Source organism: Phasianus colchicus, chromosome 23 (genome assembly GCF_987193195.1).
Source record: "Phasianus colchicus chromosome 23, bPhaCol1.hap1.1, whole genome shotgun sequence".
Taxonomy (NCBI): Eukaryota; Metazoa; Chordata; class Aves; order Galliformes; family Phasianidae; genus Phasianus; species Phasianus colchicus.
Window position 1 is genome coordinate 1,005,550 of NC_143458.1, and position 27,948 is coordinate 1,033,497.

The 27,948-nt window shown below is 46.4% G+C and overlaps 6 protein-coding genes across 12 annotated transcripts in view; 4 read left to right on the forward strand and 2 right to left on the reverse strand.

Annotated features, from left to right (window-relative positions):
* DIXDC1 (DIX domain containing 1) overlaps window positions 1-756 on the forward strand; it is a 35,165-nt gene extending 34,409 nt beyond the window's left edge. Inside the window, exon 21 of the transcript XR_016459606.1 lies at window positions 627-756. The gene's annotated coding sequence lies outside the window, so the exon portion shown is untranslated. The remainder of the gene's footprint in view (window positions 1-626) is intronic.
* Window positions 749-9,073, forward strand: DLAT (dihydrolipoamide S-acetyltransferase). Its single transcript, XM_031599981.2, has 14 exons — window positions 749-1,071; window positions 1,318-1,419; window positions 1,892-2,016; window positions 2,132-2,288; window positions 3,387-3,513; window positions 3,849-4,042; window positions 4,554-4,716; window positions 4,899-4,966; window positions 5,267-5,359; window positions 5,453-5,560; window positions 6,128-6,243; window positions 6,500-6,662; window positions 6,812-6,948; window positions 7,234-9,073. The coding sequence occupies exons 1-14, from the start codon at window positions 853-855 to the stop codon at window positions 7,361-7,363; spliced, it is 1,902 nt and encodes a 633-aa protein (XP_031455841.2). The 5' UTR covers window positions 749-852; the 3' UTR covers window positions 7,364-9,073.
* A 372-nt stretch (window positions 9,074-9,445) lies between these two features.
* On the reverse strand, window positions 9,446-12,045 carry PIH1D2 (PIH1 domain containing 2). Of its 3 annotated transcripts, XR_004167915.2 has the most exons (5): window positions 11,676-12,045; window positions 11,173-11,418; window positions 10,379-10,644; window positions 10,051-10,271; window positions 9,446-9,617 (listed from the first exon to the last, which is right to left on the reverse strand). XR_004167915.2 is itself a non-coding variant. In XM_031599983.2 (4 exons), exons 1-4 carry the CDS (start codon window positions 11,980-11,982, stop codon window positions 9,603-9,605), a joined length of 834 nt encoding a protein of 277 aa, XP_031455843.2. In that variant the 5' UTR covers window positions 11,983-12,045; the 3' UTR covers window positions 9,446-9,602. The 3 variants fall into 3 exon arrangements, 2 of the variants coding, with proteins under 2 accessions (XP_031455843.2, XP_031455842.2); XM_031599983.2 differs by lacking the exon at window positions 10,051-10,271; XM_031599982.2 differs by having other exon boundaries at window positions 9,446-10,271.
* Window positions 12,046-12,093: 48 nt separating this feature from the next.
* On the forward strand, window positions 12,094-16,706 carry NKAPD1 (NKAP domain containing 1). Of its 5 annotated transcripts, none has more exons than XR_004167917.2 (6): window positions 12,094-12,229; window positions 12,511-12,611; window positions 13,601-13,756; window positions 14,557-14,610; window positions 15,355-15,923; window positions 16,369-16,706. XR_004167917.2 is itself a non-coding variant. In XM_031599984.2 (5 exons), the coding sequence occupies exons 1-5, from the start codon at window positions 12,161-12,163 to the stop codon at window positions 15,866-15,868; spliced, it is 894 nt and encodes a 297-aa protein (XP_031455844.1). In that variant the 5' UTR covers window positions 12,094-12,160; the 3' UTR covers window positions 15,869-16,706. The 5 variants fall into 5 exon arrangements, 1 of the variants encoding a protein (XP_031455844.1); XR_016459607.1 differs by having other exon boundaries at window positions 16,372-16,706; XR_004167916.2 differs by having other exon boundaries at window positions 15,355-15,919.
* A 513-nt stretch (window positions 16,707-17,219) lies between these two features.
* SDHD (succinate dehydrogenase complex subunit D) lies at window positions 17,220-20,143 on the forward strand. The gene is made up of 4 exons (XM_031599987.2): window positions 17,220-17,344; window positions 17,415-17,516; window positions 18,218-18,362; window positions 19,471-20,143. The coding sequence occupies exons 1-4, from the start codon at window positions 17,287-17,289 to the stop codon at window positions 19,634-19,636; spliced, it is 471 nt and encodes a 156-aa protein (XP_031455847.1). The 5' UTR covers window positions 17,220-17,286; the 3' UTR covers window positions 19,637-20,143.
* Window positions 20,144-22,248: 2,105 nt separating this feature from the next.
* Window positions 22,249-27,702, reverse strand: IL18 (interleukin 18). The gene is made up of 6 exons (XM_031599985.2): window positions 27,502-27,702; window positions 25,368-25,441; window positions 24,453-24,458; window positions 23,769-23,906; window positions 23,068-23,213; window positions 22,249-22,936 (listed from the first exon to the last, which is right to left on the reverse strand). The coding sequence occupies exons 1-6, from the start codon at window positions 27,660-27,662 to the stop codon at window positions 22,697-22,699; spliced, it is 765 nt and encodes a 254-aa protein (XP_031455845.2). The 5' UTR covers window positions 27,663-27,702; the 3' UTR covers window positions 22,249-22,696.
* Between the last annotated feature and the right edge of the window lie 246 nt (window positions 27,703-27,948).

Here is a 27,948-nt window from a genome sequence, read left to right on the forward strand (position 1 = left end):
TTCGGGTAACTACTTGTGGGCACATGTAACATGCTTACTGACACTCAAATTCGGCCAAATGCTTTCCAGAGCAGCAACGAGCTTCGTACTCGAGGAGGAAGACTGAATACTGTACCTTTAATCAGTACTAACATCACATGCAAGCTAGGACAAAACAGGTATTACCTGAGACAGAACTGATGGCAGTGCTCTGTTCTCGAGCTCCTGGACGTGGCTCCCTGTGTTAGCACAGCTGGCACTGAAGCAGAAGGCCCTGCTTTGCTGCGCTCACCCCAGCAGTGCTACACTCACACGCTGCTTGTGTTCAGCTTTGTGCCACGGCACTGCAGCCCTCCCAGCTGTTTGCTGATGTTTGCTGATTTACAAGAAGGAGTTTGGAAGTGGTAATAAAGGGGCAGAGGACAAGCCCTGGGGGGGCTGCTCCTCGTTGGTAACAGCAGCAGCTGTTGTGCCGACACGAAATCGTGCTGCAGCAACTTCAGCGGGTTTATCCGTATTGCACGCAGGACTTCAATGCTGTTGGCTGGAATTGTATTTATTTCTGCCCGTCTGCCAACTTACCCACCTACTCCTATACTTTTGAACTGACACTGTGACACGTTCTATGCTAAATTATATTTTTGCAGAAGCTCGGGACGCGGCGCTCGTCATTTCCCACGCGATCGCGCACAATCGCCGCAAGGAGAGCGACGGTTCCGAACGCATGCGCACACCGCGCCGTACCGCCCTCCCCCCCAGCCCGTCCGCGCTTTACGGCAGCGCAGCAGCGTCGTGCGAGCCGTGCGGCGCCGCGCCCGGACGGAGGAGGTCACCGAGCGGCGGCGGTGCCGCGGCGGCAGCTCCGGCTCCAGCATGTGGCGGGTGTTGGCGCGGCGCGTGGCTCCGGGGGCGGCGGGATTGGCGCGGGGCTGCCGAGCGCTCGGCGCCGCCTCCGGGGTCGGTCGCGCCGCGGCGGGGGGCGGCGGGGCTCCGGGCCGCGGTCCGGCACGAAGGCGCGGCGAGCTGCTGCCGCTTCCCGCCTGGCCCCGCTTCGTGCCGTGCCGCCGCTGCAGCCTGCCGGCGCACCAGAAGGTGAGAACTGCCCGCCCGCGGGCCGCCTCGCCGCGCTCGGGGTCGCGGCCCGGGAGCCGCGGGCCTTGACCCCTCCTGCCCGCGCTCCTCGAGCCCCGCTGCCGGCGCCCGTGCCTCCCGCGGCTCCCTGGCTCGGCCCCGTCCCGCCCCGCCGGGTGGCAGCCAGGCTCTCCCTGCTGTCCCGCCCCGCTCCGGCTTCCCGCTGCCGGTGCTGCTCGTGCCCTGACGCCGCCCCTCCCCCCGCAGGTGGCTCTGCCGGCGCTGTCCCCCACCATGCAGATGGGCACCATCGCGCGCTGGGAGAAAAAGGAGGGCGACAAGATCGGTGAAGGGGATCTCATCGCAGAGGTACGCTGAGGGCTTTTACTGCTGTGCTCTCGGTTCTGTCATTGCCCAGCCTTGTCTGAGCACGTCTTCGAGTTCTTTACAGAGAGAGCGGTGAGGTGCTGGAACAGCTGTCCAGAGAGGCTGTGGATGCCCTGTCCCTGGAGGTGTTCAAGGCCAGGTTGGATGGGGCCCTGGGCAGCCTGGTCTGGTATTGAATGTGGAGGTTGGTGGCCCTGTGTGTGGCAGGGGGGTTGGAGATTTGTGATCCTTGAGGTCCCTTCCAACCTTGGCCATTCTGTGATTCTTCCAGGACTGGTTGCTGGATTTGGTCTTTCTGAGCAGGAGGAGCACTCACCCTTCTGAGGCATCCTCTCCCCAGCTGGCGATTTGTGCCAGGGCTGTGTGCTCTCAAACCCTTTGCTACCGTGCTGGAGGGCTTGGAGCTCACTGGTATTTCCCTTTCCATAACAATGTCCTGTTTGCTTTCTCAAAGGTGGAGACAGACAAAGCAACAGTTGGGTTTGAGAGTTTGGAGGAATGCTACTTGGCCAAAATCCTGGTACCGGAGGGAACAAGAGATGTTCCTATTGGGGCCATAATATGCATCACAGTAGAAAAGTATGTATTTTCCTAACACTTTAGTTGAATTTTCTCTGTTGGGGCTTTGTGGGTGTCTTGTGTTAAAGGCCATGGCAATGTCATCAGACTGATTTCTTTGTTTGGTTGTTTTTAGGCCTGAACATGTTGATGCCTTTAAAAATTACATTCTGGATTCTGCAGCATCTGCTCCCCCTGCAGCCTCAGTGCCTCCCCCTCCAGCTGCAGCACCCTCACCCCCACCTCCACCTTCTGCTCAGGCTCCTGGCAGCTCTTATCCTCCTCACATGCAGGTAAGAGACCATTAATAACCATCTAAGGTTTGTTTCACGCTGCTTCTTTTTTGGCATCATTTGCTGTAGGATGTTTTGTCATAAATACTGTTAGGAATGGGAGAGCATTAGCTATAACCACAGCAGTGCACGGCTCTCATAGTGGTGCATGCTTAAAGCAGCTGTTTGGGGTGGTCCCAGAAAGTTTTGTTGTTACGTTGATTTTTTTTATCCTAGCTCCTAGTAGGAGATACTTGTTTCTCGTGGTTGCTTGAGCAAATGAGAAAAAAGCTGCTACATTCCTATGATTTGGACAGCTCTGATATGAAAAGACCTTGTACTTAGTGTGAATGAACCCCAAGGGCTCTGCTCAGATCTCAGCAGAACCGAGAAGTCTGAGATATCTGAGCATACCAGATGTGTTTGTGAGCAACTGAAAATGAGCTGTTTTTGTGGATAATCTGTCTGCTTAGATACTGAAGTGTGCATCCATTCTTGTTCTACCTGAGCATTTTGTAGCACGGTAGTTCTGTGACATTAATTTGAAACACAAGATGTAAAATACCTCTTTTCACAGCTAAGGCACGTGGAAGCTGATTTGTCTGAGATGTTATGAAAAGTTTGTGAATGAACTGGGCTTCTTGGTCTGACTTGAATTCAGCTCCTTAACTTGGTTAATTGCTTTATCTGTCCACTTCTGTTCTAAAGCTGTTACACGTGCTGTGTTTGTTGTACATAATATATGTCTAAATCTACGGCATGTTTAAGTACTTGGTGGAAGACAAGTCTGTATAGCTGTTACAGGAACCAGGCAAGTTTGTCAGAGACAAAAACGACTTGCTGTAGCCTTCCTTTGAGCCTTACAGACAGCAGCTGCATGCTATGAATTGGGATTCTAGATTTCTTCATTTTTGCTTTTGCTTGTTTTCTTGCTATGACAAAAGAAGCCAAACTTGACATACAACTTTGCTGTAATGGAATCAGATCTAAGAGCATGTTAAAGGTTGGCTGCTTCTTTAGATTGGCATCATTTTATTTTTTTTAAGTCAAGAGTTCTCAACTATGTCCCTGTTCCTTTTGAGTCACCAAAATCTGATGCGCTTGTATTTTGGCTTACAGGTTGCTCTCCCTGCTCTGTCACCCACCATGACAATGGGCACAGTGCAGAGGTGGGAAAAGAAAGTCGGGGAGAAACTGAATGAGGGAGACTTACTAGCAGAAATTGAGACAGATAAAGCCACAATAGGTGAGTCAACTCCAAAACCAAGAACAGATAAGGGAGGATCTAGAGGAGCCTCTATGACAGCTGTTCCCTAGCTGCTCAGGGCATGAAAATGGGGGGCAGTTAAAAAGTGTTTTGTTGCTCTCGTGCTGCTGCAGAGAGAACCACTGGAGCTCCCAGAAATAACTCTTTCCCTATCAATCCGTGGTAGGAATGTGCAGTGCACAGAGATGTTTCCTACCTTTTACACTGAATTTTTTGTCTACTAAATACAGGACACAGCCTTAGTTACTTAAGTCTTTTGGAATTACTATTTGGTGTGACAAGCACCAAAACAATTTTGTTTCTTTCTCCTTCAGGCTTCGAAGTGCAGGAGGAAGGCTACCTGGCAAAAATATTGGTGCCTGAAGGAACAAGAGATGTGCCATTAGGAACAACCCTCTGCATCATTGTGGAGAAAGAGTCTGATATTCCTGCCTTTGCTGACTACCAAGAGACTGCAGTAACTGACATGAAGGCACAAGTTCCTCCTCCTCCTCCCCCTCCTACACCAGTAAGGACCCTTCTTAGGCAGGGAGAGAAGTTACGGGGACAATTAAGAGTCAATGGCTGGATCTGAACTGTGATGCTGGTTAGACTGTGAAGCCCTGACTCCAGTAATGTTTATGATCCTGTGAGTGCAAGGCTAACACATGCATTCGTGATAGAGATCGCTTCTTAGGTCATCTAGTTGGTCCTCCAAAAACTGGAACAGTATTTGTTATAAGTGCTTCTTGACTCATTCTTACCAGTTCTGATGCCTCCCTGAAAATTGGGAGCATAAATGTCATTAATTCACTGTTTTGTTGCATAATTAAATAGGTTGGTTGACATCCTGTACTGGAAGTTTCTGATTTAATTTCTAGTGCTAGGAAACCACTCTGAATCCTTTCAGATTACAGATTATTTTTGTTATTCCCTTGACTGGTAATGAGATAGTCTTGTTCTTTTATTGGGCTAAAGTGAAACCTTCAAGACTTTTGCAAAGTAGTCATGAAACTAATGGCTCTGTTTGTTCTTTTAAGGTGGTGGCAACTCCTGCTGCTGCTCCTCCTCCCCAGCCTGCTGCTCCTCCAACTCCAGCAGTTGCCACAGCTGGGCCGCCTCCCCGGAAGGGAAGGATCCTGGTTAGTCCCCTAGCAAAGAAACTGGCAGCAGAAAAAGGAATTGATCTTGCCCAAGTGAAAGGTAAGGTGCTCTCACTGTCAGGTGTCCCTCTAGCTACAAATTTGCCTATTCTTTGTTTTCTTCCTTTCTGGGAACATCCTTGCTGTGCAGCTGTCCCCATCAATCTCTGTTGAACAAAACCTCCTTGAGAAGCAATGCCCTTTTGCAACTAATCCTCTTGCGTTTTTCTTTGACACCTTTAGGTACTGGACCAGATGGTAGAATCACAAAGAAAGATGTGGAGTCATTTGTGCCACCACAGGTTGCTGCAGTGAGTAGACTTAAGGTCACTGAGGATGGGTGTGCAGAGCAATCTGGCAAGATTTACCATTTTAGGAACTTCATAGCTGTGTATATCAGTATTACGTTTCAAAATCACTCAAGTACTACATTTAATAATCAGTGGTAGGGTTTGGCATGAACCTGGTTGTCACCAGAGATTGAGTGAGTAAGTGTCCATTGCTCTCAAGCAAGAGACAGCATAGCGTCAGTACTTGCCTTACATACTGAGCTACTCTACAGTTGATATTTGGATAGTGCCATGAACAGTGCTGTCCTCCTCTGGTTGCAGGCTCCGGCAGTAGAAGCAGTACCTGCAGCTGCTACAGTTGCAACAGCACCAGTGGGGACCTTCACAGATATCCCGATCAGCAACATTCGGAGGGTGAGAACATTTTTGCCATTTGTGGCACTGTACTTTACAATCAGGAGTTTTCTAAATTTGTTTATTTTCATCTGCTCTGTTGTGTACCTACAGGTCATCGCTCAGCGGTTGATGCAGTCTAAACAAACAATACCTCACTACTACCTTTCTGTTGATGTAAACATGGGAGAAGTACTGGTGCTACGAAAAGAACTCAATCAGGTGAAGTATTTGGGGAGCTATGGTGAGATAGCTGAAGCTATGAGATACGGTGAAGCTGCATTCTCCCACGGGTTTTCCCACCTTGTTTTTGGTGATATGCCAGTTTGGCTTGGGGAAAAAAGTCCTTTCAGTGTCTTACCTACATGTTGTAGATCAGTTTTGGACTGTCAGTGACAGAAGGGGAACTTTTACCAAGGGGCAGTGCGCTGACATCGAACTTCCCTAAGAGGGCCACTTTGTACTCTGTGTGGTGTTGTCCTGTTCTTTCAGATGAAAAGTAGGGAAAAAGATTTAAAAGATTTTTAAGACCAAAAAGGGTAAAAATTTCGACCAAAATATATTAATTCTAAGTCAAGATTGGGGAAAAATAGGCGCTAAAAATTGTGCCTTAAATTATGAATGAGGTGTAATCATCTCCTATGTTATCTTGGCACTTCTGATTTTAATGTTTACAGTTAGTATGATTGTTTTCTTACATTTTCTCTAAACAAGGCTCCATGGCAGTGACTATCCAAATTATTTAATGTGTGAGGGACAAACTGACAACTCATATCTCTTCATTTACAGGTGGTCTCAGATAATGTTAAGCTTTCTGTCAATGACTTCATAATTAAAGCTTCTGCTCTGGCATGCTTGAAGGTGCCTGAGGCAAATTCTTCATGGATGGACACAGTTATTAGGCAGTAAGTTTATGGTACGGTCGAAGCCAGAAACTTTATTTGTTCAGTATAGAGTTCATGGCACGATGGCAGATAATCTGGTGATATTTCAAGGAGGGAGGGGAGCAGGTTTTGTACAGAGTTCAAGGGGGTTTAATCCAAGTGCTGAGAATCTTGTGTCTGTTGCAAAATGAATATTAACTTAGAATTGTCTTAATGTTTTTAATTTTTTTTCTTTCTGTCTTGCTAGAGTAACTGGCATCTCTATTGTGTCTTGCAGAAATCATGTAGTGGATGTTAGCGTTGCAGTGAGCACTCCTGCAGGGCTTATAACTCCTATTGTGTTTAATGCGCATATAAAGGGCCTGGCTTCTATCAGTAAGGATGTGGTCTCTTTGGCAGCTAAAGCCCGAGAAGGTAAACTTCAGCCACATGAATTCCAGGTGAGGAACTCCAATTGCTATTAACTACTGCTGCCATTGGCTTTTGTCTGTGTTCAGAATGACCAAAGTTTATCTTGTGATATTTCAGTCATCCTCATTCTAAATGAAACAACTTTTCTGAGTTTTATGTGAATGTCTTTTTCTTGTAGGGTGGTACTTTCACAATTTCCAATTTAGGAATGTATGGGATTAAGAATTTCTCTGCCATAATCAATCCGCCTCAAGCCTGCATCCTTGCAGTTGGTTCCTCAGAGAAAAAGCTAGTGCCAGCTGACAATGAGAAAGGGTAAGCATTCATCTGGTTCTATGTATACTCAGTTTCTGGATATGAACTCTGAAATAAAGGCTGTACACACACTTGTGTTTTTTCCTTGTAGAAAAGGAATTACTATGACCTGCTTTCCACTGTGGACATTTTGTTTGATGTCTACAGGGAGGCATCTGTCTCCAAGCACTGTTATTATTGCCAGTTCTCTGATAAAAGCTGTTTGGCTTTGTTAGTGTCACTATCTTGGCTGTGATTTATAGAAAATTCTATAATGTTAATGTTTTTTTTTTCCTTTTTTTCCAGATTTGATGTGGCCAGTATGATGTCCGTTACACTGAGCTGTGACCATCGTGTTGTAGATGGAGCTGTTGGAGCACAGTGGCTTGCTGAATTCAAGAATTTCCTTGAAAAGCCAGTAACCATGCTGCTATAATTGAACCATGCAAAGCAAAATGTTCCTGGGTCACACTGTTCTGTTTTAAACAAGCTATTTAGACTTTAGTATTCAGACTTATTAAAGAGTTCCATTTTTTATTTTAAATATGTATTATATTATCTGGTAATGTTCTTACCAGTCTGTACAGAGAAAAGGTTTGCAAAAATGATTTTCAAGGCAATATTACATCTATTCTGTATGTTTATACAGTTGGTTAACTTGCAAACTCTTCTAAAACAGTTTAGCATCCCAGATTTAAAAATGATCCAGGCAGTATGTGTGCTGCCATCTGCTTCTAAACTAGGTTGGATGAGGTGGGAGTGTATATCAGGTAATTTCATGATCTCTGTTTTCAGAAATTTGGATTGCAAACATCTCTCCACAGGAGTTCAGATGAGATGGTAACTGAAACACAGGAGGTGAATTCCCTTATTCTGTTCTCTTGCTGGGATGGGTGGCAATGGCAGATGCACTAAGGGACTAAAGCTGCTGGGAATAGTTTCTCAAAGGCCAAGTGTTAGCATTCCAAGTTTCTTTTGGAATTTAGCACTGGCTTGGACCTTCTCAGCTTTGGGATCCCTTCTGAGCACTTTAAAGGTGAAAGAACACATTTACCTGTGGTGTCACATCTCAGGCATCACAGGGAACGTGCTGTCTTGTCACAGACTTTCACTTATGTGTGCTTCTCATATGAAGACTGCTTTAATTGCTTTTCCTCTTGCTGGGTTAGTATCAGACTATGATTCCATGGAAGTAACTGTTCTGCAGAATTTTCAAGAGACTTTGTGTGTTGGAACCCATGTAGGTAAATCACACGTGCTCATAGTCCCACCAGCGAGTGTTAATCATGTGTGATGCAAACATTTGAAAACTTTTTCAGGCATTCTAACATAGAGTGCATTAGTACTGCAGTTCTGCTCTGAATTGTCTGTGTTGTCCCAGCCTCAGTAAACTGCAGAATGTACTATCCATGTATATATTGTATGTAAAAATGTTGGAATTGCTCGTTGGACTTGAGTCGTTACCCCAGTCATTGTATCCTGAAAGGGGTGCAATGCTGAACGTGCTCAAATTCCACTTTCCACATGGAAACGTTCATGTAAAAAGGAGGATTGTGTAGTAACTTCAGTATGACCAAGAGAAATGAATAGGGGGGGAGAAGTTAACCAAAAACTGAACCAAACCAAAAAAAGATGAAACTGATTTGTCGTTCTGTATATCACATTAAGTACTTTCCCCTGTAAAGTTCTGCTACAAAACTCACTGAAGATATTGGAAGAAAATACTGTGGAAATTAAATATTTTTGTGGGAACTATTTAATGTCTGGTTGCTGTGATAGCTGGTTTTCATGCCTGGCTTAAGCAAAAAAGTGCATTATGTTTTGGAGGTTGTTTTTTTTTTTTTAATGATCTAAAATATCTGGGTTCCAGACTTGCTCTAGTGAACCTGTGTTCTATTAAATGTTTTGAACTACTAAAACATGTTGCAGTGCTTTTCTGTTGAGTTGTGTGGCTGTTTGTACTGCTGTGGCACAAGCAGAGCTGTTCAGCCATTACATCTGACAGTGATACTCGCCCTGTTAACCTTCAGTTATAGATATCCCAAGATAGTCATTAAGCATGGGATATCACACAGCACTGAGCTTGAGTCTTCCCAGCTTCCTTGCTGCACTGCTCAGCAGCAGCTCAAGTTCTGAAAGCTTTAGCTTTCTCCCTGCAATAAGAACAGTAAATAGCAGCTACACTCTCCAAATGACTTGGAATAGGATTTGTTGGGCTCCAAGTCTGATCCATGTGTGTGCTTACAGTGCTGCTGCTGACACACAGTGCTGCTTGCTGACCTGATAGCTGCAAATCCCTGGGTACTTCTGTACAGCCTTCTAAGTTTCAAAGAAACAAAGGAAAACCTGGGACTTTGTGGTCTTTCTGGAGTTTGCATTTTAAAGTTGCAGCTTTTGTTTGTCTGATCTGTGATGTAACAATCATCACTACAATAACGTGATGTTGTGTGAATTTGTCATAGGCGCTAAGCTCCCTTTTGTTTTCCCCCTGGCAGTGACTATCAATTGTTCTTAGTAACCTTTGAATTTCTTTATTTTTCTGTAAATGAATGCAGGTGGCCTTCCTGGCTGAAATGCTCCAAAATTGTTACTGGTTGCTTCCTGCCTGTGCGTCCCAGAACTTCAATTCTTACGATGCTTTGAACAGTACAAAATCTGTTGTTTCCTGGTCTCATTCACAGATTTCTAAACTGAAAAGAAGTGAGGGCGGGCATAGTCAGTGACATAACTACAAAATATTCCAGTGAAGGTCAACAGGAATTGTCTGTAAGCAAACAGGAGCACACGCAGGACTTGGAGAACTGTGTATGATGCCTCTGCTGGTTGCTGCAGCATGAAGTACACACAAGAGCTGCTCTACCCACATCAATCCAGTAAGCAAAATAATCTATTTGACAACAACAACAACAACAAAATGCCTGCTACTGCTGTATATTAATGATGTAGTAGGTGTATGTGTGCATTTACATATAACTATTAATGTATTCAATTATTTCTTGAGTATTTACAGTCTTATGTTTTCCAAAGCTCAGTGGGCCACTATTCCTCCTGACTTCCTTTTCTACATATATCTTTGAGATAAACACTTTTGAAGATGAGAAGGTCCATTAACTCATTACTAACCAGGAGTCAGGATTCTCATTCTGGGCTTTTGTTTAGTTCTGTCATCTGAGAACACAAATTATACAATGCAGCCCTTATTGCCCAGGCTTGGCAACAAGTGCTGTGATGAACAACACCCCTTTTCCTTTAATAAATACAGCTGTCGTCATTTCTTCATCTACTAATTCTGGCAGATCTACTTGTAATTTGTATTTTTCAGGGACATCAATGATCACATCATCCTAAAACAAGAAAATAAGTGATTAACTATTTAACAATGAATTAGCAATAAGTATTTCTAAGAATGTGATACAGACAGAAAAAGCGAGGTTATTCTTTTTTGTCTTACCTTGGAAATTCTTAGATCACACTCTGAAACAGAGCTAACCTCAGGCAACTCAACTTTCAGTTTAATTCTTACTGGCTTGTTATTTGCATCCCTCACAGTGGTCATTTCGTAGGCAGGGACATTGAGCTCCTCTGGCACTTCTGTACTGCTGATTTCCTCTATCAGTTGCACTTTAGGCTGTGTTACACTTTCTTCCTTCAGCAGGACAGGAGCGTCGCTGCAGTCCTCAACTTCCATGCTGCGCAGCAACTGATCGAGTGTCAGTTCTTTGAAGAAAAGTGAGGTTTTTACATGTCAGTCAGTTACTAAAACTGAAACATTGGCTACTTGGCAAATACATCACACAAATTTCAGCTGTGCGATTGCCACTTCCGTCAGGCAGACCGCTGCTTCTCGTTCCCTCACAACTTGCTTTCATTGCCAAGCTGTTAAGAGTTGCTGTTTTCAGAGTACTGGTTACAGCAGCAACCTCTTCTACTCACTTTAGAGGAAAAGAAACTTGGCATCACAAAGGATCAGACCCTGGCAGAGTTCCCACGTCTAGTGATTACAGGAAAAGGGAATTTGGTCCTTCAGTATCACTAGTTTCTTAACCCTAAAATAAAGGAAAGTAGAGACAAGCACCACCAACAAATGCAGGCAAGCAGCAGTCTGGTATGAATCCTGCCCTCTTACTCAATTTACTTTTTTAGAAGTGTTTGGTTTATGCTTAAGAAATGGGGTCAGAGAGGTGAAGGCTAGGGATGCTGTAGAGGTCAGGCCCTTAAAGACAGTAGAAGCAGCTCTCCACTTACCCTTCTCTGTGTTCTGACCGAGGTGGGGTGGTGGCAGCTGCCTGCCTTTCAGTCGTTGCCACATCCTTTCTGGGCTTCCTTTCAGCTTGAAAGATTCAATTTTGTATGAACGTGAAAGACTAAGGTTGCATCGTTCCTCTACGAATTTCAGCATTAAATGAATCAAATGTTCCATTGCTTCTGGGTTTTCTTCCCTCCTCTGCAGAACATCTGGGTTATATGCAATATCTATAACGCTGTAAGAGGCTACAGAAAACAAGTTGTGTCAGGAATACTGCATTGGCACCACATCCTGCGGAATCTGCAGTCCCCATCCCTGCAGGCACTCAAGGCCAGGTAGGATGGGGCCCTGGGCAGCCTGAGCTGGTGGGGGGCAGCCCTGCCCATGGCCGGGGGTGACACTGCCTGGGCTTTGAGACCCGCCTTCCCGTTCGGGGTTCGTTCGGCACGGAGAGCCGCGCCCGCCTTCCCTCCGGGCCCCCCGCCCGGCGCAGGGCACGCACCTCCCCCGCCCGCCGCCGCTTCCTCCATCGGCCCTGCGATGACGGGGATGCGGGCCCGGGGCTCGGTGGGGGCCGGCACCCGCCTCCAGCCGCAGACGTTGACGAAGAGCGGCCCGCAGGCGGCTCGGAGCTCCCGGCGCCGCTCCCCCGCGACCGGCAGAGCCCGCACGCACAGCCGGGGCTCGGGACGGGCGCAGAACCGCTCCGCCTGGGCGCGCCGCTCCCGCAGCAGCCGGCGGTAAGCCTGCGGTTCGTTCTCCGCCATCTCATCCAGCAGCGCCCACAGCCCCAGCGCCGCGTCCGCCATCGCCTAGCGACTGCGACCGGAAGTGCCTCCCTTCTTCCGGTCCCGGCCCGCCCGGCGGCGGCACTTCCGGCCTGGAGCCGGGATCGGACCGGGCGGCGGCGGCGCGGATCCGCCGAGCTGCGTGCTGAGAGCGGGAGGGACGGAGGAAAGAAGGGAAGAAGGAAAGAAGAGAAGAAGGATGTCCCGGGTGCCGGTGGGGAAGGTGCTGCTGCGGAACGTCATCCGGCACACGGGTGCGCACAACAAGGTACGGCCCGGCCGCGGGCGCTGTGGCGGTGCTGGGCGCTCGGCCCCGCTGCGGCGCGGCTCCTGGGGCAGCGCGGTGTGGCGGCAGCGGGGCTCCGGCTGCGCTTCGTCGGCTTTCAGATCGTGTCCGCGCGTACCGGCGGCGTTGCGGTGTGGGGCGTGGGGAGCGCGAGGTCCGTCCGCGCGCCTCCGAACGGCTGGGCTCACATTCGTGGCACCGCCGGCTCGCAGACCGAGCCAGGAGCTCAACGTGTTCGGCCGTTCACTTTTCGCGATTTTCAGATCCAGGAAGAGTCGGAGATGTGGAAGATCCGGGAGTGGGAGAAGCAGGCGGAGGAGACGTTCTGGCGGCGGCGGAGCAAAGTGCTGTCGGACTCCTCCAGGTGGGCTCCGCACCGCGGGACGCGGCTGAGCCCCTTTGTCACAGCAAGAGGGCGTGTTGTGATCACTGTGCCTTAGTAACGTATGGAGAACATCGTGGTTATATAGTTATATTTTCACCTGCGAGAGTTCGGACCAGGGCTTAAATCTGACCTTTCATCAAAGAACCACAGAACTGCAGAGGTTGGAGAGAATCTCACCGAGTCCAGTGCCTGCTAAAGCAGTTCTCTATGCAGGGCACACAGATGGGCATCCAGATAGTTCCTGAATATCTCCAGAGAAGGAGACTGCCATCTCTCCTCTCTGGGCAGCCTGTTCCATCACTTAGACAGGAAATAAGTTCTTCCTTGTGCTCGTATGGAGCTTTCTGTGTTCCATTTTCTGCCTATTGCCCTTTGTTCTATTGCTGCGTGCCACCAAAAAGAGTTTGCTTCTATCAACTCAACTCCCACACTGCAGATGGTTATAAACAGTGCTGAGTGCCCTCTCAGCCCTCTCTTCCCCAGGCTGAACAGCCCAGCGCTCTCAGCCTTTCCTCATGGGAGATGCTCCAGGTCCTCTTCATAATTTTCAAAATTTGGCTGGTGCTGATCAAACTGCAATTTCAGTCAAGTCAGTTCTGTTCCCTGAGTTCCCCATTTTTTGTGTTTATAACAGCTGTGTATCACTGCAAATTGTCAGGCTCCTGCAGAACTGTTTGTTGTGATAGGTGAGGTGACCCCTTCTAGTGCAGTGCCTTGAGCATCCCTGCATGCCAGGAATTGTGCTGTGTGCAGTAGGCAGTAATAAATGTGAAAACGGCTGTTAGTTACTGAACTGGTTCTATAAGAGCTCTAATGATGACTGTCTTTTAAAATGATAGTTGGTCTTCTTGCATAGATGGACACCCAAGACTTGCTGGATTTTTGCTTCCCTCGCTGGACTAACCTCTTGCTCAGAAAGTTTCTCCATCAGAACTGACAGCTGAAGGACAACTGTTCTCTTTCTGCAGCAGTCGGATGCGCAGTGATGGCTTTGATGAGGAGGGCCACAGGGCTGACTGGAAAACAAAGAACTCCCGTTTTCTTAACCCAGTTGAAGATGATCTTTTGAGAGCACGGTCGTGGAATAAAAAGCTCTACGAATGTGAAGCCAACATGCCAGACAGGTCTGTGGAGGGCATTAACATTCTGTGACCATAATTGTAACTAGAGCATCTTTCAAGAGTCATAGAATCATAGAATGGCCTGGGTTGAAAAGGTCCACAATGCTCATCCAGCTCCAACCCCCTGCTGTGTGCAGGGTCGCCAGCCAGCAGACCAGGCTGCCCAGAGCCACATCCAGCCTGGCCTTGAACGCCTCTGGGGTGGGGCATCCACAGCCTCCTTGGGCAACCTGTTCCACTGCCTCACCACCCTCTGTGTGAAAAACTTCCTCCTAATATCCAACCTAAACCTCCCTTGTCTCAGTTTAAAACCATTCCCCCTTTCTGGATTCTGGAGTACTGTACTGAAAACTTACTACGAAGTACTGTTTGATCTCATTCAGTAAGTCAGATGCACAGACTTTGTGATGTCACACAGGGTGTCTGATTTGAATTTGCTAAATTTGTATTTATTAATAGAATTCTTAAGTCACAATAAGCAGCAAAAGCTCAGCCCTGCATTTTCCATTTAAGTTTAGTATTTGTTACTTTGTCCAAGGAAAAGTCTAAAAATGCAATATAGTGTTCTCTGGGCTTATTTTAAATAAATATGAGTTGTATTATTGCTGTAATTAGAAGTGGGAAAGAGCCTAAAAACAGAAAGTGCTCTTAAACTACTAACCAAATCAATCCTTCTTTTTTTTGTTACTGGAAAGGTTCTGATGTCTCTTTTGTTGTCTAAACTAATGCTCATTCTGTAGCTCTGTCTTTTCACCTGCATATCAGCCAGTTTGTTGCTAATAGATGTTTCTGCTTTCTTATAGATGGGGCCACAGTGGCTATAAGGAGCTGTACCCTGAAGAGTTTGATACAGATAGGTAAGGCTAATGTATCCCAAATTTGTCAGGTTATGCAGGGAATTTTACAAACTGAGATTATGAATCTACTTTTAATGTCAAAGCAGCACTATTTAGTTTCAGATACCCACTGAAAAAAAATGTAATCCATTAGTGCGGTTTCCCTTCTTGCCTGAGTCTCAGGAGACGGTTGTATCTCTTAATTAGACATTTGGCTTTAACTTAAGTTACTAAAATGCTCTGAATGTTGGGGGTCTGTCTGGGCCAACAGAGAACCAGAGCAGTTGGCTAAATCCAAATCAGATGAATCAAATATCAGCTCAGGGTTCCCCTTTGCGTTATAATGTACCTGTTTTCTGATTTGCTCCTTATCTGGAGAGAATCAGCTCTCCCAGTGCCCTGGAAAGTGGAGACTTACCTCTAAAATAAGATCTTAGAACGAATCATTTCAAGGTACAACCTAGCAGTAATCAAATACAATATTTGTCAGACTTACAGATTGGAAATAACCCTTCATAAATTAGTTTTTCATCACTCGGTGGCTTTCAGTATGTGTTTTCCTTGGTTCTGGCACAAATACCTTAAATGGAGATATTAATAAGGTGTGGACTCAAGCTGTTAACAAGCATTTGAAACAAAAATAAAGCTACTAAGTCTGCTTCCCTGAACTATTCAACTGAATTGATGGGCTTGCTTGAAACAAGTCCTGGCTGCTCTCTGCCTGCCTGCTTGCTTTCTTCTTATCGTCCTTTGTTCTTCTTACAGTGACCAGCAAGAAGGAGACAAACAAAATGCTGTCAATGGAAAGAAGAAATCTCATCTGAGAAAACAAACAGCTCATGAGTTACACAAACGGAAAAAAACAAAGAAATCACACAAGAAAAAGCAAAAAAAGAGATCGCACAAAAAGAGAAAGAAAAAGGAGCAGGGAAGGTCATCATCAGATTCTTCCAGGGAGAACGAATGCTCTGAAGAAGAGACTTCAAGCACTCAGAAAGGGAAACACAGGCGCAAGAAAAAGACCAGGAAAGTGCCTGCTAGGGAACCTACCTCTTCCTCTGAGCAGGAAAGTGACTTTTCCCATGCAAGCTCAACCACCAGCAGCTCTGAGGACAGTGAATCTGAGGAGAAAAAAGAGAAACGCTTCACTAAAAAGAGAAAGAAACGTCACAACTCTGTGTCAGAGCGGCACAGTGAAGTAGCAGAGAAGAGGAGCAAGAGAAAGAACTGGAAAGTGGCCGCTGACGAGAAGTCGGAGGAGAGCTCAGAGGAGGACTGATGGGGAGATGCTGAGCTCGGGCTGCAACTGACAACGCGATAGAGGACAGAGGCAGGTATTTTTCTTTCAGCACTGTGGTTTATACATCCTGCCATCTGCAGGGGAGATGCTGAGCCCTGGCAGCCAGCTGTAGCTTCCCCCCTGCTTTTCACTGTTTTGATAGTCAGGAAAGCAGGGGAGCAGTTACCTGTCTTGCACATTGGCTAGTTCTGCCAACTTCAGATTTTCTTTATATGACTGGGTTGGTTGTTGATGAACAAAAGTGTTACAGGCTGTCTGCAGGGGAATGAATACAGGCATGTTTGCACCATTTTATTTTTTTAAATTAAGTTTTAACAGTTTGGAGTTGTTGGTTTGTTGGGTTTGGTTTTTTTGTTACCCAAGTCATGACCAAATGACCAATAAGAGTGGGGAGAGACAAGAAGTCCATCAGCTGAGTTGCTAACAAAGGAAATGTCACTGGATTTAGCCCTTTGGTAGCTTTGTTTTCCCCTCTCCAGCAGAAGACCTGTATGGCATCGTGCACAGGTCAGTGGGGCGCAGAAGGGAGCGTGAGGGAATGCTCTCCTTCAGCAGAAGATGCACTGACTCCTTCCGTAGTCATGAAGAGAGGACACCAGAGTGATTGTTTCAGACTTCTCTCCAGCTCCTGGCAGCGCTGGGTTGTGCCCGGTTCTCCTGGGGGTACTGAACCTGTGCTGGCAGAGAAGCCTCGGTGGGTGTTGTGTTCTGGCTCTGGTCTGCCCGATGCATTAATGAGATTGGTACAGAATGGCTTTCCCTGCAGGTGACAGCCAAGCCTTGTTTTCACCAGATCAATAAATGAAGATGCGTTTGATGCTCCTGTCACTGTTTTGGAATTAAGCCCAGGGGCAGCTCAGGTTTGAGCCACCGGGGTGTGCAGTGCTGCTGCCGGAGCAGGGCAGGGGCTGGGGCGGGCCGAGAGGAGGCAGAAGAGGGGCGGGTGGAAGCGCAGTCGGTGCTGCTGTCGCGGCGCTGCCCCACGCGGCTCCGACTTCGGCCCGCAGCGAACGCGAACAGAAGTGCCCGGAGCCCCGCCGCAGCCCCGCTCTGTGCCCCCGTCACCTCAGTGCGGGCAGCGGGGAGCTGGCAGCTAGGGAAGGCTGCGCTCTGCCTCAGGCCGTGGCTCCATCCCCCAAGCGGAGTCACCACGAGGAAGGGACTCGGCGGGGAAGTTCCATGGCAAGCGCAGCCAGCCTTCATCGCAGCGCTTCTCTGCGACCACAACGCCCGGCAGTGCCGCTGCTTCGCGGGCAGCGCTCTGGGGAGCCGCTTCCTTACAGCCATGCACCGCTCGCCGCGCCGCGCACAGCCCTGCGTGTGGCGACCCGGAAGCGGAAGCGCGTGTGAGACAACTTCCGGTTCCGACGTGCAGTGCCCTTGGGCAGCGGGGGACGATGGCGGCGCTGGTGCTGCTGCGGGCGGGGCTGGCGCGGCCCCGCGGCGTCCCGACGGGTGAGTGCCCACCTGCGGCCCCGCGCCGTCCGCCCCACCCGGCCCTCACCCGGCCTCGTTCTCTCCGCAGCTCTGCTCCGTGGGACCCTCCTCCAACGCCCCGCCGTGCTGGCGGCCGCCGATCGCAGTGCTCCGGCCCGGCAGAGTCATGGCGGCGCCCCGCAGGGCCGCGGTACGTCTGCGGGACCCGGGCTGAGCTGTGGTTCTGCGTGTGGGCGCGGTCGGGAGCGTCCTCAGTCGGAGGGGACAAGATTGAAAGGTTTAGAAGCGTAAATAGGGCTTAATAGTTGTATGGCCCAGCAGCGGTCATAGCGAAAGCGCTGCAGGTGGGACCTGTACGGCAGCGGAGCTTCGGGTCACCAGGATCGGCCCGAGATGGTCGGGGGTGGGCAGGGCGTGCTGCTGTGCACTGCGTGGGGACACGGCGATTGAGTTGGAGCTGTTCTGTTACTGCAAAACAGTGGGACGTTAATGCTCTGCGGCCGTGACAGTGCAACCCAGGAGCGGGAAATGCAAAGAAATGTTTGTAGAAGAAGTTGGCTTAACTGCCTCAGTGCTTCCTCTGCTGCTGGCCGTGACCACAGGCTGTAATGGTCTGTGTTTGCTTGGAGCTCTGCTGTTGAGTTTCTACTTCTTTGTATTCAAGGAGACTTCTCTTAACAGTGGGAAAAAGAGGAATATTTAAAGCAAGCTTTCTAGGCATTGTAAAACATCTATTCTGTACCAGTGGTTCAGAAGCATTTTGGTTTTGCTCCAGTCAAAGCATAGTAGTCAGGTTGAAAAAATTGCATGGGGGGGATTGGACCAGGCTGGCTGTTTGTGCAGTTGCAGCACTTGAACAGAGCTTTGCACTGAAAAGCACTTTCCTTGCAGGCAGTTCCAAGGCTGCATCCCTGCACTGGACCAGTGAGCGTGCAGTCAGTGCCTTCCTGCTGGGCCTGCTCCCCGCTGCCTACCTGTACCCCGGGGCAGCTGTGGACTATTCCTTGGCTGCAGCACTCACTCTCCATGGCCATTGGTGAGCACAGCGGGTTCCTCAAAACAGAGCCAGGTCTGAGAGTGAGGGTGGCCCAAGTCTTATGACCAGATGTGGCTCTGAGTCAGTTGGTTCTCAGACAGCATAAAGCAACTGGAAAGAGAGGCAGGCAGACACTCTAGTGACTGCCACGGCCTTTGACAAGATTGACTGTACCTTTGGCTGAAGTTAGCACAGCTGGCAGTACAAGGGTGGCTGCTTCTACTCCTGATCCTTATTCCACTGTCCGCTTACAGACAATAGCCATCATAATGGAAGAGTTAGTTGCCTTTCAGATCGCTTCCATTTTCTGCTTTTCTTCTATCTAGGGCTTCCTTGCACCCCATTTCTCACACTCTCATCATTAATGTTTCAGAATCCCATCTAAATGAAACTGACCTCAGTGTTATCTTGTGGTGGCATCCGCTGCAGGACTGGGAGTCTTGCTAGGGAAAAATCCTAGGAAGAAAATTGAATATGCTTCTGATTTTGTTTTGTTTTTTACCAAATTGTCATTGCAGAAGGTAAACAGATCTGTGATTTTGGGAAGAAAATTGCCACATGAGTTTGTGACAGTCTTCCTGTTGCTGAACCGTTTTACTTTGGAGCAGAGAGTTCACTTCAAGGCTGACAGATGTAGAAAAAGAAACAATACTAATTTCTAACTACTTTTTAAACTAAAGATACATCATGGAGTCTTGCAGCGTGACAAGAGCTGGTCCCAGAGTTCAGGCAAAAAGTGTATTTCGTTCTGTTTGCTTTAATTAGGCCTTCAGAGTCAGATTAGCTGCCCACGGGTTTGTAAAGGCACATCTCTGTTTGGGAGAGCTGTAATCAACACTTTCCACCTTGTCATTAAGAAAACTCTGAGCCAATATTTATATATTTTAATATATATTTTTAATATATATTGATTAATATGTATGGAATATTTATATATTTTTTTCTTACTTGCATCTGCTTTTTTGAGTGGGAACTAGATATCTTCTAGGTACTTCTAACGTAAGCTGGTGAAAATACTGACTTGTTTGCACCTTGATAGCAGTGCTGCTCCAGCAGGATGCTGACATAAGCTCTTTCTTGATTTCAGCTTGTTTCTCTTGCTTTTTAGGGGCCTTGGACAGGTAATAACCGACTACGTCCATGGAGATACTCCTATCAAAGTGGCCAACACAGGTCTGTATGTACTGTCAGCCGTTACCTTTGCTGGCCTCTGCTACTTCAACTATTACGACGTTGGTATCTGCAAGGCTGTGGCCATGCTGTGGAGCCTCTAAGATACAACAAGTTGCTGGCAAATGTGATTGTTCCCTGCTGCCTCTGCTTTACCATATTTTTAACAAAAAGTTTAATTCAAGAACAATGAATAACCAAGGGTCTGTAGTATGTACATATAGCAGCCAATTCGGAGCTCATCTTTCAGAAATAAATCCCCATCTTTCTTTTGATTTAATTGCTACAGCAGGAAAAGTCTTGGGAAAGAAGGAGTAGATTTAAAGTGGGTAATGTCCAGTGAGTTGATTTAAGCTGCAAATGGGAAGGGATGACATAAATAACAAAGTACAGCTGAGGGTAGTTTGTTTGTACAGGCAGCTTCCATGAGTGTTTTTCTGAAATACTGTTTTCTGTTTTGTAAGGCAAACTCAGTGATAATAGAACTATTATTTCTGACATCACAACTGAACTGTATGTAAGGCACTCCCTGTAACTCTTCGGGCCCTAAGAGTTAATGTAGAAAGGGGAATACTTTTTTCTTAATCCATACAATAAAGAATTTGCAGAAATTGCGTGTGTCATTTTGAATGATTTTTACTATTGCTGTTTTTTCTCTGCATATATTATATATTTTTCTAAAATCACTTCAAATACTCATTCAAGCTGTTATAGCTTTGCTTTATTCAGATATTATAATACAAGCAAATATCTTTATGAATATGTGTTGTCCTTAATTCCTAAAGAGTTAACATAGACTTTGTACAAGAGTGATGTTCATAATAAAAATACAGCAAGAATTGACTTAGAGAGTTCTGTCAGTTACTTTGAGAAGCTGTAAATAGCATATGGATTTCATAGTTCCCCCGGAACCTGTGTTCATCTGCAGCATTTTTTGTTTTGTAAATAACTACAGTTACAGATTTTCCTGTGTGACCAAAAAGAGAATGAACATAAACCTTTATGACATGGTTTGAGTCCAGGCTCAGTATTCTTTTCCATGTCTTTAGATTTGAAATCATTTCAGAGGGAAAAATGCAATTCCCATATTCAGCTTTCTGCTGAGACTTGCACGGTAGTGAGGAGCAGTTGTTTCCACATTCTGATGGTACTTTTATGGTACTGTTAATAGTGAGAGGAACAGACATGTTACCATCATTGATTAGGCAATAAACAGAATGAGTAAGCTGCTGAATTCTGCAGATGTCGTGATTTATATTAAAATATTTTTAAAATGATTGGGCTTTTTTTGTTTGTTTTTCTTCATTTATATAGCCATGGGAAATACTGTGCAGCTGGCCACTTCTGTTTTGCTGGACTTGCTGTCAGAATTGAGACAATGATTTTCATCTGATGTTGATGTAACATTGTCACTGTGTTGAGGAGGATGCATGTGCATGCACAGCTCAACAGCTCTGTAGAATCTGAGCAGCTATCACTGAAATTGACATTTCCTCTTCTGAGACCAAACATGGATTGTATCTGTATGTGGTATTCTTGTCTGAGAGGCGTTGTGTGAGAAGGGAGCTGTCAGAACTCTGGTAACACAGTAACCCAGACAACTGGTTTAGAGGCTAGCAGTGCTGTGACCAGCTTCCTGTGCTGCTGCAGCCAGAATGGGAAGGTAACAACCAGAACTTTCTCTGCGAGAAGCACGTCTTCCAGTTCTGCCAGTTCCATGTACTTCTCTTTTGTTCTAAATTATTCATGGCTGTAACAGTTTGATCCATTTTTCTGAATATTCATCAGGCAAATTAAAACAGGTCTGTGTATGTTAATGCATTTTTTAATTTGAGCCTCTCCAGCAAACTCTAAGCTACAGCACATTCAGTGGTGCCTGTATGTGATTCCAGAGAACTGCTTTTCTTGCCTCAGGTATTCCTGCAGCAGCTGGGTGGGGGTAGCAGCATAGTGTGAAAACTGACGGTCATCACAGCACTTCCACAGCCTCTGCTTTTTTTTTTTTAAAGCCTTTGTATTAGTATTTTTTAAAATACCAAAACAAATATTGAGATTTGTCTTCTTTCTTCTGCATATTTGAGAAATTTTTTATTTCATGACAGAAGCTTTCCTGTTTTCTCTGATTACTTCTGCCTGTATGGTATATGACAATTGTACCCTCCCTCTTCTGCCTGGCAAGGAGAGGTTCCAGGATCTGTTTCAAACCATGTCCAGGTAATCACTGCCTGCAGTTGGCTCAGGAAAGGAGGAACAATGCCTCCTTTACTCCTATACACAGAAGATGAGAGTCATACATTTTCTGGAGAGTAAATATTTGCAGTGTGTTACATGTACCTTATTTTTGCTGAATTCCAGTGTTTGTTCAGCTTCAAACGTGAAAGAGTGCACAGCTCAACCCCAACGTGTCCTATGTTGTCATACACAAAGATATCTTACTTGCCACAGCCATTTCTGTCTTTGTGATTAACAACCTGTTGCATGTACAAATGTTTGTTTCATTTTATAGTCATCTGCAGCTTACTGTCAAGTTTCAAAACCCCTTACATTTTCTTCATTTTCTCTGAAGACAAACAGCATTATTAAAATTCCAATTGCTCAGGTAAGTTACCAGTTCTCTAATAAAAGATGCTGCTAAGTTTACAGTAAGAGCTATTGTTGCTACTTCTGTTGAAGGTAACAACGCCACTGTATAACTGAAATAAGTGAAGACACAGGAAATAATGCAAAAAAGAAAAAAAAAGTAATGACGTTTATTGGTGAAATTCGTGGTCTGGTGTAGGAAAAGTGCAGTTTTCTTTTTTCAGCTGTTTTCTCTCCATTTCCACAATAGATCTTTTCCATGTATGAGACATTCAGCTCAAAACTATTTGTTCAACAAGCTCTAAAGATGTTTGAGATTAAACTATACAGGACTATGAACGCATGCATATTCTTGTTTATTCACTCCGCAATTCTCTTTGCTGTCATTTGCTAGAAAATATTCTTCTGCTGCTTTTCCCCAAGAACTTGTATTTGTTTTGCATTTGAAAATGCTCATTTTTGGAGTGTCTTACTGTAGCTGGCTATGCGCAAATATATTAAATATACAATTGTCTTCCTTTGGATTTTGAATGAATTAGACTTTCATAAAAAGCCAAATTACATTTTAAGAGTGTAGAAATACATCATAGGTTGTGCCTTTCATTACGACTTGTTAAAAACTTTGTGGTTTCATCGACTTCATCTTCTCTCGGCAGTTTCTTTAAAATTAATTTTCTTAGGGAATCTTCTTCCTCAAAGGCCAAGAACATTCCTTGTTCAAGTGAGTACTCGAACTTAAAAGCTTTGGAGCTGCAAGATGTAAATGTCTTTTTGAAAAATATGATGTTACTTTCACCAGGAATGTCTTTGGGAACTTCTCCTTCCTGTGGAAAAAAGAAAAGGACAGGTTAGTCCCAGGAGTCAAGACTTGAGCAGTTCTCTTTCAGCTCATGGTTGCGTTCTCCGTTTTCCCTCCTAGTTCCATATACATGAGGTTTCAGGAGCAGATACTTACCCTAAATCGAACAACCATTTTCCCATGCTCTTTCTCACAACACATGTAGTAACTCTTATCTTCTACCTGGACACTGAATGCAACAGGCATCCCTGCTGAAGGCGCAGTGGTCTTGTAACAGTGAATGTCGAAGTACATTCCGCTGCCTAAGTATAAGTTGGTTATTATTAATAGCTTGCTCAGAAGAGAGCTGCAAGTTCTTAGCCATGCTTCTGTCTTTACTGCTGTCCTTCCATGACACTTTTTCTGACAGGAGAGCCAGGACTTTGTTAGTGGCTGCTGCTAACATATACTTGACTTTCTGCCATCATTCAATACAAGTTTGAATTTGCAAGAAAGCAATGAAATTGCCAGTTAGTATGAGTGGGATGTTCCAATCTTTTTGTATTCGTGCATAACGTGAGAAGTGGATATGTAGCCTGATTTCCAGATGTATGTGATAAGTCATTTATGTGTGTTCTATACATGATGTTCTAAATGAATAGTTGAGACACTCACAAAGCAGAAACAAAACCATAAATGCCTGGCTAAATACTGCTGTTAGAAATAGAAGCTTTTAGTGCTGAATACAGTTGGCTTAAACCTTTCTTGTTCTTAATTCTTTGTATTGCTATTTCAACTCAGTGATTACACAGAACAGAAGCACATCTAGAATAAAGAAAAGGGGCAGTGCTTATGTGTAGATATGAAAAGCAGCATACCAGATTTCACCTCCTGATCTGTTACGTCTTCAAAAGCTGCCATGTTTAAATCTGGTCGAACCACAAGCAACTGGCTATTGACATTTCGAAAGAATCGTTTGATAGTTTTTTCCTTACAAAAAGCATCACATTCCAGCTCTGCAGAAATATTAAGCAAAGGGGAACAAATAATATTTTTTTTTAAAAAAAAAGAAAAAAGAAAAACCACAATGCTTTTGATCTGCTTGGATTTTTGCAGATCACTGCAGGCTTTATTAAGATATTAAACATAGTGCAGCAGGTTGATAGAACAGCAATCATAAACAGAGCAGAAAACATCATTCTTCTTTACACCTCTGGCTTGTAGCAGCCCAGGCAAGGCAGAAGTCTCCCAGAATGCAAACAAGAGAAGCTACAGAATCTGTTAATGGTAATACAGAGGCAACAGTGCTCTCCTCTGCCAGACAATTACAGTTGCACAAAAAGCTCTTTGTATTAAGGAAGCCTATATCCCACACCTCTGTAGCAAATAAAGCAACAGCAACTTCAGAAGGAGGTGATATGTAGCTCTTTTTAGAGTAGCCATTAATCAGTTGGAAAATTTGTTTTCTAAGACACACAGAACTTTCGTGGGTTAGTACACTTAAGCAGATTAATTTAGTTAAAGTTGATAAGGAAGTAACAAATGATGAGCTTTCAGCTTACCGTCATCTTGGTCCCAAGCAAGCAATGAGGAGGAAAAAAACACATCATTAATCTCTGCCTCACAAAAAGAAACCAATTTCTAAACAGTTTTGTACTACAAGACTGGAAACCAGCCAGCCAGCCACGCACTTCCAGTATCACAAACACACCAAGCAGAGCTCTTCTCACTACAGAGCGTTTCATTTGTGAGCACAACAAGCTCGACACTGAAGCCACATCATTTGAGAACTGAAGATATTACCAAACCAAGAGGCATGCAAAATATGGTAGGGCTACTTAAGGGTGAGCAGCTCAGTTCAGCTTAGACCTGTAACCAGGTGATGAATGGCATGCAAAATTATGCTTCCATCAGCACCTTTGTTCCAAATGAGCAAATTTTGAATAATTTAAAATCGCTTCTAAAGAAGCTAGCATTTCCCAAGGAGAGATGGGAATAAATAATTCCAGATCCACCCCACAGCATTCCAACCCTTCTGAGGATTCTTTACTGGAATATTGTGCAATAATTTCACTGCTGCAAATAATTTGCCAGCAGAATTTCAAACAGAATCTTAGGGAAAAATTACGTGAAATCAGAGCAATAAAGAAATTGGGTTTCATCAGTACTGGAACAGAGGAAGATAGTCAAAGCTTGAGGTGTTCAGCAACAATATGGTACTGAACTGCCGCCACAGGGACAGCTGCCTCCAACTCAGATGCTTTTTGCACTGAACAGCCTGGCTGCATAATCTAAGAACAGTGGTTCTATTAAGTGTGTGGGGACAGTAATTGCTCTGGTGGTGTAGGAATTAAAGAAGGGATTCCACAAAACCGGGGATGCCTGCTTAAGGAAAGGACTGAACTGCACAGCAGCTTTTGATCTTCTACGCAGTTATCAGAAACCCTGTGTCTCTTCCAGCAGTGGGTAATAATTACCTTCAAAATAGAGGCAGAGGTTTTCTCTAAGCCGTACTGCACACACAGCGATCTCTTCACAGCTCATCTTCACACTGCCAGAAACACAGCAAGAGGATTCAGAGCTAAGAGCAATGTTTGTTACTCTGTGAGCAGAGGAAGTTCTTGGGTTTGTTCTCCCCTAGTGCACAGTACCGTGCTAGGGCCTTCATGTTTCTCTATATGTTGAAGAACTGTCTGTATGTAAAGGACAATTAGTCTCTTTCTCTGTTGCTTTTTTATCATTAGAATTATATAGAGCATCCTTCTGATTCTGTGATTTTATAACATTTTTCATTGGCTTATCTGATGACTTGAATTATTGCAGCACACCAGGGAAAAAATGACAAAATAAACCAGAAGTGACAAGGAGACATTTGTCCTGACAAGGACTTGGCTGCTGGGATGGCTGCTGTGGTAAACAATAACTCTAAGAAATAAACACCAGAATGTACTTATCAACAAAAGAAAAACAACTTGATGAGAATATCCTCTTCAAAATTAAAACAGCATTTACCACTCTGAAAGGAAAGGGAGAATAAGAATAAAGGAAGTTAGAGCACAGCAGGGGAAGACGGGCATTCTCTCTCTCTGGCAGTACAGTTTTAAAATGACCTTTTCTGTACCACTGAGCTTTGTGAGCTGCATTGCCCACTTTTCCCAGCACAGCCATGGCCACCAGGAGTCAGCATTTGTACTGAGGCTGCAGCAGAGCCACATGCATGCAGTGCAGAGAGAAGGCAGAGCATACGGACGCTGCAGACAGACAGCATTAAGCAAACAAGGGCAATAACATGACAAAATCACTTTATGGAAGTAGCACAGGGGGTGTTTCATTCAGACTGAGCAACTCCTGCCAAAACAGTTTTTTTCCCTTACACTCACTGATGTAAATAATAAATAAATGTAATAATAAATAAATAAATGTAAATAAATGTATAACCCAGCAAACAATGGAAAGAACCAGCTCTTGCACCAGCACTTCATTTTTCATTCGGTACATCTGGCTCGCTGCCAAGGCTCTTTTTCACTTAGAAAAGAACTATTAAACAAACAAAAAAGGTAACTGAGCAATGCCACCAGGTAACTAAGAACAGACATCAGCCTCAGGGATCGCTGCGGTGGAATTACAGAGATTTCCTCGCCCCTCTGGGAAAGCACTGTAAGGAGTGCACTGGATGGCAACGTTTCTCCTTCCTTCACGGTTTCGGGCCCCAGCTGCTGGTTGCGGGACAGGCGTGCGGCTCACAGCCGAGGGCTGCAAGGAAATAACCCCGAACAGCGCCCACCTCATTCGGAGCAGTCAAAGCAAGAAACCAAGGACTTTTCATTCGTTCTAAAGCAAAGGGGAAAGAACATGCCAGATTTACTGATAAAGCATTTAAGGAAAAGGCGGCCATCGCTTTAGCGGGTAAAGCCCGTAGCAAACACAACGCGACCCAGCTCTTTGCTCCGCTGCGCGGCGCGGGGCCGCTGCTCCTAACGAGCCCCTGCGGGGAGAGGAGGGCGCAGCGGGGGGCAGCGGGGGCAGCGGCCGCAGGAGGGCAGCGCGGGACGCGGGCGGCAGCGGGACGGCAGGAGAAGCGGGGAGCGGGGCTGAGCGCAGCCCGGCTGAGTGCTGCCCGGCCCGGCGCGCCCCTACCGCCAGCCCGCAGGGAGCGCCGCCGCCCACGGGGAGCGTCCCGCCCGGCTCGCCGCGCTCCCGGCCCCGTGGCGCCCACCGCGCGGCCGCCCGCTCCCCCGGACGGCTCCAGTCGAGCTCGGCTGGCGCGATCCTACCGGGCTCCTCGGCGGCTGCGGCGCGGTGTAAGCGGGCGGGAGGCGGCGCGGAGCCGGGCGGGTGCCGGGAGCGGCGCTCGGAGCCTCCGCCTGCACGGCGCGGCGCCGGGAGGAGCGGCCGCGGGAGGGGGACTTCAGGCGGGTTGCATCAGCGTCCGGGAACAGCGGCGGTGGGCAGAATGCAGGGCTCGTTCCAGCTGCTGTCTGTGTACGCCTGCATTTATTCGGTGGCACTTCCTCCTCCTCGGTGGACAAACCGAATCATGTAAATGTGAGGTTACGAAGGGAACTTTTTTGTTTTGACTCCCGTTATCTCACGCAGATGTCGTCAGCTTACATCTCGTTTTCGCGCCGACTTGTTTTCAGTCCGTTCCCTGGTGCACCCATCCCGGGGCGGCTGCTCTGCGCTACGCTCCGGCACCGGGTCGGGCGCCGCGTTTGCCGCCCTCGTTCCAAAACAACTCCGGGACACACAGCTCCGGTGTGACACCTCCACATCACCTCCCCTCCTCCGTATGAACGTCCTTCTGGGGAGCAATACGGGTTCCTGTGGAGGAAAATGAAAGCCCTAGGGGCTTGTGGCTAGCAGCTGGCACCGGATGAATGGGGGGATCGAAAGAGGGAATGGCTTTGAACTAAAAGAAGGAGATGTAAGTTAGATGCAAGGAAGATTTTGACCCAGAGGGTGGTGAGGCGCTGGCACTGCTGCCCAGAGCTGTGGGTGCCCCATCCCTGCAGGCACTCCAGGCCAGGTGGGATGGGGCCCTGGGCAGCCTGAGCTGGT

What these genes read in the sequence shown, in the direction of transcription:
- NKAPD1 (XM_031599984.2), top strand. Translation starts at nt 12,161, where the DNA reads ATGTCCCGGGTGCCGGTGGGGAAGGTGCTGCTGCGGAACGTCATCCGG. An exon ending in GAAGCCAACATGCCAGACAG is followed by an intron (nt 13,757 to 14,556) that starts GTCTGTGGAGGG and finishes GCTTTCTTATAG; the next exon opens with ATGGGGCCACAGTGGCTATA. An exon ending in GAAGAGTTTGATACAGATAG is followed by an intron (nt 14,611 to 15,354) that starts GTAAGGCTAATG and finishes TTCTTCTTACAG; the next exon opens with TGACCAGCAAGAAGGAGACA.
- IL18 (XM_031599985.2), bottom strand. Translation starts at nt 27,662, where the DNA reads ATGTGGAGGTGTCACACCGGAGCTGTGTGTCCCGGAGTTGTTTTGGAA. An exon ending in AGTCGGCGCGAAAACGAGAT is followed by an intron (nt 25,442 to 27,501) that starts GTAAGCTGACGA and finishes TGTTTCTGGCAG; the next exon opens with TGTGAAGATGAGCTGTGAAG. An exon ending in AAATGGTTGTTCGATTTAGG is followed by an intron (nt 22,937 to 23,067) that starts GTAAGTATCTGC and finishes TTTTTTCCACAG; the next exon opens with GAAGGAGAAGTTCCCAAAGA.
- DLAT (XM_031599981.2), top strand. Translation starts at nt 853, where the DNA reads ATGTGGCGGGTGTTGGCGCGGCGCGTGGCTCCGGGGGCGGCGGGATTG. An exon ending in ATGGACACAGTTATTAGGCA is followed by an intron (nt 6,244 to 6,499) that starts GTAAGTTTATGG and finishes TGTGTCTTGCAG; the next exon opens with AAATCATGTAGTGGATGTTA. An exon ending in CCAGCTGACAATGAGAAAGG is followed by an intron (nt 6,949 to 7,233) that starts GTAAGCATTCAT and finishes CTTTTTTTCCAG; the next exon opens with ATTTGATGTGGCCAGTATGA.
- PIH1D2 (XM_031599982.2), bottom strand. Translation starts at nt 11,982, where the DNA reads ATGGCGGACGCGGCGCTGGGGCTGTGGGCGCTGCTGGATGAGATGGCG. An exon ending in AGCGGCGGCGGGCGGGGGAG is followed by an intron (nt 11,419 to 11,675) that starts GTGCGTGCCCTG and finishes TGTTTTCTGTAG; the next exon opens with CCTCTTACAGCGTTATAGAT. An exon ending in GTGATCTAAGAATTTCCAAG is followed by an intron (nt 10,272 to 10,378) that starts GTAAGACAAAAA and finishes TTCTTGTTTTAG; the next exon opens with GATGATGTGATCATTGATGT.
- SDHD (XM_031599987.2), top strand. Translation starts at nt 17,287, where the DNA reads ATGGCGGCGCTGGTGCTGCTGCGGGCGGGGCTGGCGCGGCCCCGCGGC. An exon ending in CGGCGCCCCGCAGGGCCGCG is followed by an intron (nt 17,517 to 18,217) that starts GTACGTCTGCGG and finishes CTTTCCTTGCAG; the next exon opens with GCAGTTCCAAGGCTGCATCC. An exon ending in CTCACTCTCCATGGCCATTG is followed by an intron (nt 18,363 to 19,470) that starts GTGAGCACAGCG and finishes CTTGCTTTTTAG; the next exon opens with GGGCCTTGGACAGGTAATAA.